The sequence below is a fragment of the Orycteropus afer genome, unplaced genomic scaffold (assembly GCF_000298275.1).
Source record: "Orycteropus afer afer isolate SDZICR_OR568_19922 unplaced genomic scaffold, OryAfe1.0 scaffold00124, whole genome shotgun sequence".
In the NCBI taxonomy this organism is placed as follows: domain Eukaryota; kingdom Metazoa; phylum Chordata; class Mammalia; order Tubulidentata; family Orycteropodidae; genus Orycteropus; species Orycteropus afer.
The window spans coordinates 6,336,064-6,345,956 of NW_006921711.1; the positions used below are offsets into that span (position 1 = coordinate 6,336,064).

General features: G+C 40.3%; 1 protein-coding gene across 1 annotated transcript in view; it reads left to right on the forward strand.

The window, feature by feature from the left end:
* Positions 1-2,638: 2,638 nt before the first annotated feature.
* The window catches only part of CRIPT (CXXC repeat containing interactor of PDZ3 domain), a 14,722-nt gene continuing 7,467 nt past the window's right edge, over positions 2,639-9,893 (forward strand). Inside the window, exons 1-3 of the mRNA XM_007944422.2 lie at positions 2,639-2,669; positions 5,897-5,962; positions 6,855-6,909. Of these exons, the coding sequence (XP_007942613.1) occupies positions 2,639-2,669; positions 5,897-5,962; positions 6,855-6,909 (152 nt within the window). The remainder of the gene's footprint in view (positions 2,670-5,896; positions 5,963-6,854; positions 6,910-9,893) is intronic.

Consider the following 9,893-nt stretch of genomic DNA (forward strand, 5'->3'; position numbering starts at 1 on the left):
CTAGATGCAACGATGGGTCTCCCCTTGTCCAGAGCAAAGAAGAATGAAGAAAACCAAAATTCATGGAAACAATTAGTCCTAGCGACTGGTACACCATCCGATCTGCAGCCTATACGACTATGAGACCAGCAGAACTAGATGGTACCTGGCTACCACTGTCATCCACTTGGAAGAGGATCTATGTAGGAGATCCTTGATAGAGAGGAAGAACAATGTGGAACAAAACTCAAAATCATTTGGAGGAAAAAAAAATGGGAGGGGATCAGGTTTGCTGGTCCAATAGAGCCTGGTGGAACCACTGAGACTATGGCCCCTAGCTGCCCTTCAGGTCTGGAATTGAACCCACACTTGTGGTTTCCAGCCAAACAAAAGACAGGCCTATGAGTTGAACATTTACCTCAGGTAGATACACTCCTTGGAGAGAACAATCATGGGCGAAAGAAGGGCTGCTTATGCACAGGGAGACAGCTCAGGGGGCAGGAGTGCGTGGGGAGATGGACACTGGGAAGAAGTAACTATGGGGAGGAAGTGGGAGGGGAGCTGTTGCATTGTGGTAAACTGTGGTCAATGTCATGACACAAAGTGTATGTGAACCGCTATATGGAAAGTGAATTTGCTCTGTAAATCTTCACCTAAATCACAATAAAAAAAATAAAATTAAAAAAAAAAAAAAAGAAAAATACCTTCCCTCTTATAGTTGCCATCCAGTGATTCTAATGGAAACCCTTGAAATTTCTAGAAAACATCTTGGGACTTTTTTATTTTGTTTTTGTTAGTGCCATCCAGTTGATTCAGACTCATGATGTTACAGAACAGAACTGCTTCATAGAGTTTTCTTGGCTGTAATCTTAATGGATTACAGGTCCATTTTCTTCTTCATGGTCAGGCATTTTCTTCTGAGGTACCACTGGGTAGGTTCTAACTGTCAACCTTTAGTTTAGCAGTTGAGAGCAAACTGTTAGTGCTATCTAAGGACCTTTTTTTGATCTTAAAAGCTGTTTATATGCTTAAAATAGCTGTCATATCCCCGAATCTCTTTTCTTCCTCAGGCTAAACAGAACTGCCTTTTAAAAAATTATTATTATTACAATTTTATTGAGATATCATTCATAGCATACTGTTCACCCATTTAAGGTGTACAATGCTGTGGTTTTTAGTAACTATATTCACAGAATTGTGCAACCTTCACCACAGTCTACTTTAGAACATTTTCATCACCTCAAAAAGCACATTAAGCTTTTGACATTGACATATTTTAACTTTTTTCCATCCTACACTAAGCAGTTTTTGTCTTTTTTGAAAGATTGTAATTTAAATATTTTAAAATTATGCACCTGCCCATAATTTTTATATTATGCAGTTTATAAATGTGTAAGTTTGGCCTTCCATGTAACTTTTGTTAATTCTGTAGAGTGTAACTTTTGAGAGGACAGGAATTCTGGCTGGTTTCACTTACTGTATGTAATGCCCCTTAGTACTCTTAAGTGCTTTGTCCTAGAGAAATTGAAAATACTGGGAAAACTGAGAGTTAATTTTTCAAAGTATAATTTTAGGAATCCAAGATCTGGTGTGGTATTAAAATAAAATATACATATTTGATTCTGAGACATGATGTGTGTCATAAAGCCTCATTCTCTTTTTATTTCTCTTCTGTAGGTCTAGCCTTCTATTATTTCTTTGGTCCAATATCTCCCTACCTCCTATACCATCTTGTTCTTAAATAAAAATATGTCCTTTCTATACTTTTCGTATCTCTCAGTTAGCTCTTATCTTTCCTATACAAAATGCTGTACTCTGAAGCAACCACATTGGCTCTCTTTCCATTCACTGTAAAATTTTGAAAGACTTGGCTACATTCATTGCTTCCAAATTGCTTTTGAGTACCTTACAAACTTTGCCACACTGCTGAAAGAACTTTAGAAAGTTCACCAGTGATCTAGTCAGCAAACTCAAAGACTTTTCAGTTCTGCCATACTTCTCTCTGGGCTTCTTTAGCATTATTGTCTTTCAGTTTTCTTATTTCTCCTTCCTCCCTTAAAGTAGATGTTCGCTGCTGGTCCATCGTTGACCTTGTTTTCTCCACTCTTTTTTTGCTTTTTCCTTTGGAAGTATTGGGCTTCAAGGAGCACATCTATGCAGATGACTGACTAATCTACATTGGCAGCCCTGACTTCTCTCCTACCTAAGCACCAGTTGAACAATTTTTTCTAAATAATACTGGGAAGCTCTATGTGGTTATCTGGTAGTTTAATACTTCCAAGACTGAGTTCATCACCATACTTCACAAATCTGTATCTCCTTTTTCATAATTTAATGACATCATAATTCTCTCAGTCACCCATTCACAAAGTCTCAATCATAAATCATTTATTCTCCCATCCCATTGTAAATCTACATTTCCTATGTGTTTTACTTCCATACTATAGTTCAGCTTTTCCCTCATCTTTTATTTCCTCCTCTAATATCCTAGTTGAGATCTCTAGCACTCTGACTTGGACTAATATGATCTTATCCCACCAGCCTCCTTCCCCTTCAGACTACTCTCTCTATTTCTGGGCTCCTCTGTCTGAACCATTATATATGCAAGTGAGGGCCATGGGGAGAAATTGCACAAATGAATCAATTGGTACCATTAAAGATGTATGGTTCCTACTTGGAGGAGGATCTATGTAGGAGATCCTGGATAGAGTAGGAGAACAATGTGGAACAAACTCAAAATCATAAAAAAAGAGAGAGACCAGGTTTGCTGGTCTGGTAAGAGGCTGGTGGAACCCCTGAGACTGTGGCCCCTACCTACCCTTCAGGTCTGGACTTGAACTCACTCCTGTGGCTTCCAGCCAAACAAAAGACAGGCATATGACCTGAACATTTACATTAGATAGATACACTCGTTGGAGAGAGCAATCATGGGAGAATAGAAGGGCTATGTATGAACAGGGAGGCAGATCGGGGCAGGAGTGCATGGGAGGGAAGGACATAGGGAAGAAGTGGCTATGGGGAGGAAGTGGGAGGAGACCTGTTGTGTTGTGGGAGATTGCAGTCAATGTCCTGAGACAAAGTATATGTGAACTGTTGTATGAAGGATGAATTTGCCTTGTAAACTTTCAAACAAATCACAATAAAATTAAAAAAACAAAACAAAACACTATGGTTCCTGAGCCTGGTGGAACCCCTGAGACTATGGCCCCTAGCTGCCCTTCAGGTCTGGAATTGAACGTACTCCTGTAGCTTCCAGCCAAATAAAAGACAGGCATATGAGCTGAACGTTTACATTAGGTAGATACACTCCTTGGAGAATACCACACCAGATCTTGGATTCCTAAAATTATACTTTGAAAAATTAACTCTCAGTTTTCCCAGTATTTTCAATTTCTCTAGGACAAAGCACTTAAGAGTACTAAGGGGCATTACATACAGTAAGTGAAACCAGCCAGAATTCCTGTCCTCTCAAAAGTTACACTCTACAGAATTAACAGAAGTTACATGGAAGGCCAAACGTACACATTTATAAACTGCATAATATAAAAATTATGGGCAGGTGCATAATTTTAAAATATTTAAATTACAATCATTCAAAAAAGACAAAAACTGCTTAGTGTAGGATGGAAAAAAGTTAAAATATGTCAATGTCAAAAGCTTAATGTGCTTTTTGAGGTGATGAAAATGTTCTAAAGTAGACTGTGGTGAAGGTTGCACAATTCTGTGAATATAGTTACTAAAAACCACAGCATGGGCAGGAGTGCATGGGAGGGAAGGACAGGAAAGAGGTGGCTATGGGGAGGGAGTAGGAGAGCTGTTGCATTGTGGATTACAGTCAGTGTTATGAGACGAAGTTCGTGAACTTCTGTATGGAAGATGAATTTGCTCTGTAAACTTTTACCCAAATCACAATAAAATTTTTAAAAAATTAAAAAAAGGATGTATGGTTCCTAATCTCTCAGATATTTAATACTGTTCATCAGTTTTTACTTATGTTTAGTCAGCTGTCTCTTCCCTTTTTCCTTAGTGACTATTCCAAACCTTCCAGTTACTTTTATCTTCACCTAACTCTCACCTACCTTATTCTTAGTTGGCAGTTACCTTCTTATATAAAAACACCAAAACCCACTGCCATCAAATCAATTCTGACTCATAGCGACCCCTGATGGGTTTCCGAGGCTGTAAATCTTTACAGAAGTAGATTGCCCAGTCTTGCATCCACGGATCGTTGGTGGGTTTGAACCACCAACCTCCTGGTTAGCGATCAGATGCCTTAGGCACTGTGCCACCAGAGCTCCTTACCTTCTTATATATTTAAGAGAATTGAGATTATTAGATGGGAACATTCTCAACTTCTCACTTTTACTATACTGTACTATTCTTTTATTATGGTGTTTCCTTCTCACATGCCTTCCTACTTCTTCCAGGTCCTTTATTTGTCACTATCTCCTCTGGAATCTTTAATCAGCTCCCCTTCCATATAAAAAAGCTCAGGTCTTTCTCTACCCAAAAAAGTTAAACCTTGACTTTACCTTTCCCTCTTGCATTTTCTCATCTTCCTCTTTTATTCATGAACCCAGCATTTATTATACTCTACTAAATGCTAAACAGTAGCACAGAAGGGTAAGGACCGTGTCTTATCCATTATCATTAGGCCAAGACATGGCTTAGAGTAAGCACAACAGATGTGTGAACTGCACTGACTACAAGTGCCATCTATGATTTCTCTATCTAAAAACCTTTAATAAATTGCCATTGTTCAGAGAATAATGCTTGGGTTTCTATATTTGGCATTCAAGACCCTCCACAAAAAGGTCGCAACTTATCTTTTCAACTTGATGTTCACTAACTTTTACCTTCTTTACATTTGTATGCCCAGCCCAACTACTGAGTGTGCCCAAGTGTCTCCTGAGCTTCCTATGCGTTTTCTCAGTGTGTCCTTCATCTAGTTCAGCTTCATCCTCTTTCATCCTCTTCCTTCATAGTCCCCTTGCCACAGATTAAAACCTTCTCTATTGCCTTCTCCATTAAGTTTCCCTAGACTGCATTTTCCTAGCTAAGGTTATTTCTTCCTCTTTGAAATTTCTCTTAGTACTTTATTTATCACTCAACTATTACACTTTTTAGTGAGCCATGGTGGTTCAGTGGTTAAAGGATTTGGCTGCTAACCAAAAAGTTGGCAGTTCACATCCACCAGCAGCTCTGTGAGAGAAAGATTAGGCAGTTGGTTTCCATAAAGATTTACAGCCTTGGAAACCCTGCAGGGCAGTTCTCCTCTGTCCTATAGGGTTGCTATGAGTCAGAATTGATTCAATGGCAGTGTGTTTGGTTTATTACACTTTTTATTTTCTATCTTATATTTTGGTTGTTTGGTTCTTAATCTTTTTGGGGTCTCTCACCCCTTTGAGATCTGATGAAAATATGGAATCTCACCAGTTAAAAATGGATATACAGAAGATTTGTGAACAACGTCACCTTGGTCACAGATCATCTGAGGCCCACTCATGGAATCCAGGTTAAAAACTGCTGTTAAAGAAATCAGTGTATTACTGTAAGCTCCTTTAAATGAAGAGCTTTGTCTAATTCACTGTTTTGTTTTTCTTAGAACCTTGGATAGTGGTTTATACATCATAGATGCTTAGTAAATATTTATTGAATGAATATTTGCCGGATTTATTTAAAGTACACCTGTAGAGTGAAAGCCTATTATAAATCATCTTGTCATCCCACAAATTTTACTGAGGGGAGAGTTATTTGTTGGCCACAGTTAATGTCTTGAGTCTTGGTTCACTGGTCAAATCCCTGGCACTGATGGACTCCTACTGTAATGTTGACATGTGTACCTTGGGGACAATGTAGTGTATTGAGTGCACAGTAAATTCTAATACTTCTTACTTTTTCTGTCCTGTTACAACAGGTGAAAAGAAACTCGGTACTGTTATCACTCCAGATACATGGAAAGATGGGGCAAGGAATACCACAGGTATTTTTTCTTTCAGAAAACAGAAATTTAATCAAATACTTTGTGTCTCTTTTAGGTTTCACATTATTAGTAAAATGAAATATTGTGTGTGTACCAACTATTCCTTGTATTAAACATTAAAGAATACTGTATCCCCAACAATTTAATATCTTCTGTATAGTAGTTCTCTCACTTACATGGTCTGTTTTTGTTGTTGTTATGTGCCGTGGAGTCAGACCCAACTTATAGCGACCCCTCCTTGGGTTTCTGAGGCGGTATCACTACAGAAGTAGATTGCCCAACCTTCCTTCCCAGGAGTGGCTGGTGGGCTTGAACCACCAGTCTTCTGGTTAGCACTCAAGTGCCTTAGGCACTATGCCACCAGAGCTCCTCATTTACATGGTAGGGGCTCCTAATTTGGTAGTCAGAAGATAGCAAAAATTACAGTCTGTATTTAATTCCCCTCTCCTCAGCTGATTTTTATGTTCTTGAAAAAAATCATTTCAACAGATTTTACCTTATAATCATTAAATATTTACAGTGAAGCTGTTTTCAAAGGGAAAGATAAAACAAGCAAACAAACAAAAACACTTTCACTGTACTCAAGGTCTATGGCACCAAAATAGTAGCTTCTAGATTTTAAAGTAGTTGGAGTAAATGCAATCCCGTTCCTAAAGTCCTATGTTGAATGCTGAGAAATGAAATAATTGTGTTTTATACAAATTACCACCTAAATAAGTAATTTTATCCTTTGAAAGTAGTGTCGTAATAGAGGCTGTTAAATGAAAATTTAAAGAAAAAATTTCATATGGGCTTTTTTGTTGGTAAGAGGACAAAGAATGAACTTTTTAATTAACTGTTTTTCATTATGTACAGAAATAACTCACTAAAATAAATGTGTATTTTGATATAGAAAGTGGTGGAAGAAAGCTGAATGAAAATAAAGCTTTGACTTCAAAAAAAGCAAGGTAAGTGGAAAGCAGTGAAAGATATTGCCATTCTTTTTTAATCTTAAGCCTACTGGAGTGAATCTGGTGTTTGTTATTCCATTGTGATATAACATAGAGTCAGGTAGTCCCTAGCATACGCAGCCAAGCTGTCTGTTATAATTTATTGGTTTCAACCTATTCCTCTCATTCTATCAAGGTATAAAGATATCATTGCTAGTTTCTTTTTATTATTTCACCAAAACACATACCTTTTATCTTAATCTAATTTTTCAGTATCCTTCAAATCAGAGGCAGCAGGGAAATGTGGAAAGATCACAAGCTTTGGACTCAGACCTAAATTTGAACCCCAGACTCAGTCACTGTCTAGCTCTGAGCCCTTAAGCAAGTTAAGCCAGTTTCTTAACCTTTCTGAACTTCAGTTTCTTTCACCTGAGAATGGGAATAAAAATGGCTCCCATCTTAAAAAACAGTTTTTAATACCATACTTTACTCTCTCCAGTTTACAAATCCCTTGAACACTTCTGATTTCCCTGCTTCCCTCCTGCAAAAACTACAAGGAGGCCACATCTTCTGACCTCCTCTAACCCTACAAGAGGAAGACAGGATTACCAGCAGTAACCCAAGACCTATTCCTACAAGGCCAGACATGCTGCCTTCCTCCAGCCCTTTCACCAACCGTTCCTCCCAAAGCACCCACCACCACTCTCCTGGGTTCGATAATTCACTGCAGTGGCCACACAGAACTCACAGATTATGAGGTTTATTAGGGAAGCACCACAGGCTACAATTGGAGTTCAGGAAAAATGCTCAGTCTCTCTCCCAGCCCACCGTCCCTCAGCCAACAGTCTCTTACAGTCTCTTTCCCAGCAGTACTGGTCCCTCGGTGTCTCACTCAGCAATGCATGTCTCTTGCGTCTCTTTCCCAGCAGCACGTATCTCTTTCCAGAGCACGTGTCTCTTTCAGCAGCATGTCTTCCTCAACCAGCAGTCAGAGAGAGTTCTGCCTCCAGGAGGCCTCCTTTTGAGCCCGGAAGGGTGGTCAAACTAGCCAATCACAGCATCAGAACTCTGAGCACGTGAGAGAGAGTGGGAACCTCCCAGAACGTTATATTGTGCCACGCCCAACAGAAATAACCCAGGTGGATAGCTTCAGCAGTCAGGAGCTCCTCAATCGCTCATAGAAAATCCCACCTTTGGAGTTTACAAAGACTTATGGGTAGAAAAGCCACACTAAGTAATTTACTACACCGCGCCTCCACAGCAAAAGTTCTCAAAAGCCATATCAATTTCTTTCTCTCCTTGTTCTGGTTACCTGGTGCCACTTTGACAAGAACATACCACCAGTGGGATGGCCTTAACAAACAGGAGTTTATTCTCTTACAGTTTGGAGGCTTTAAGTCCGTGTTCAAAGTGCCAGGCTCTAGGGGTGGGTGAAAGCCTCTCAACCTTGGGCTTCAGCTTTGCCTCCTGCTCCTGGCCCACTGGAGCTAGAGGCTGTTCTTCACTCAGACAGCTGCTGGCTGCTGAGACTGACAAACCCATGGTTGACAAGTAAAAAGACACAGTCCTGATGTTACCAAACCACACAGCAGGCCATTAATTCAAGTCCATTGAAAGTCCCAAGGTCGACAGAGCATGGCAAGCTGCTGAACAATGGCATGGCTACATGGAGGGTTCAAGTGTGCTGTAAGCTAGAGACCATTCCACAAGGCTTCTCCTTATACACGGCAAGCAGACCCTATCCCTAAGGCAGCTACTCAGCTGCTCAGAGTAGATTCCCCCATGGAGTTGATTATCAGTCTCATCATGAGGAATACTACATCCAGCTACCCAGCCACTCAAACAGGCTCAGCCAAGTTGGCACACAAACTTAACTACCACACTCCTTCAGCCACTTTAGTCAGGCTTTCATCCCCATCACACGTATGAAACTGCTTTTGTCAGGATCACAAGTGACATCTCAAGCTGATGGCTACTTCTCTACTCTTATCTTACTTAACCTCTTAACAGCTCCTCCTTTCTTGGAATCCTTTATTCTTTTGCCTTCTGGGACACCACGCTCTCCTGGTTTTCCTCCCAACTCACTGACTACTTTTTCTAATTGAGTTCATGGGGATTCAATCCAGACTTTATTTTTTTTTTATATTTATATTATCTGCTAGCATGACTTTCTCTAGGCCCCAGAGAGGTAGGTGGGTGCGCAGCTTGGGGGCTTCCAGGGTGGCTTTATTTCAAGGCCGGGCCCCAGAGAGGTAGGTGGACATGCGCCTCAGGGGCTACTGGGGCAGCTTTATTTCAAGGCTGGGCCCCGGATAGGCAGGGAAGTGAGCAAAGCGGTTAGGAACAACTAAGGGAGACAAACTTGTTTGTCATCCTGTGGTGGCTTGTATTTGCTGTGAAGCTGGAGGCTGTGCCACCAGTGTTGTAAAATGCCAGCAGGGTTGCCCATGGTGAACAGGTTTCAGCAGAGCTTCCAGGTTGAGACAGACTCGGAAGAAGGAAGAAGCCATCCACTTCTCAAAAAATTGACCAGTGAAAACCTTATGAATAGCAGTGAAATACCGTCTGATATATTACTGGAAAACTTTATGAATAGCCCTAAAACATTGTCCAATACAGTGCCAGAAGATGAGCCCATCAGGTTGAAAAGTGCTCAGAATATGAGTAGGGAAGAGCTGCGTCCTCAGAGTAGAAACACCCCTAATGATAAGGATGGAGTAAAGCTTTCGGGACCTCCATTGGCTGATGTGGCACAACTCAAAATGAGTAGAAACAGCAGCAAATATCCATTAATAATCGGAACGTGGAAAGTACAAAGTATGAATCTAGGAAAACTGGAAGTTGTCAAAAATGAAATGGAACGCATAAAGATCAATATCCTAGGCATTAGTGAGCTGAAATGGGCTGGTTTTGGCCATTTTGAATCAGACAACCATATGATCTACTATGCCAGGAATCACGAATAGAAGAGGACTGGCGTGGCATTCATCATCACAAAAACT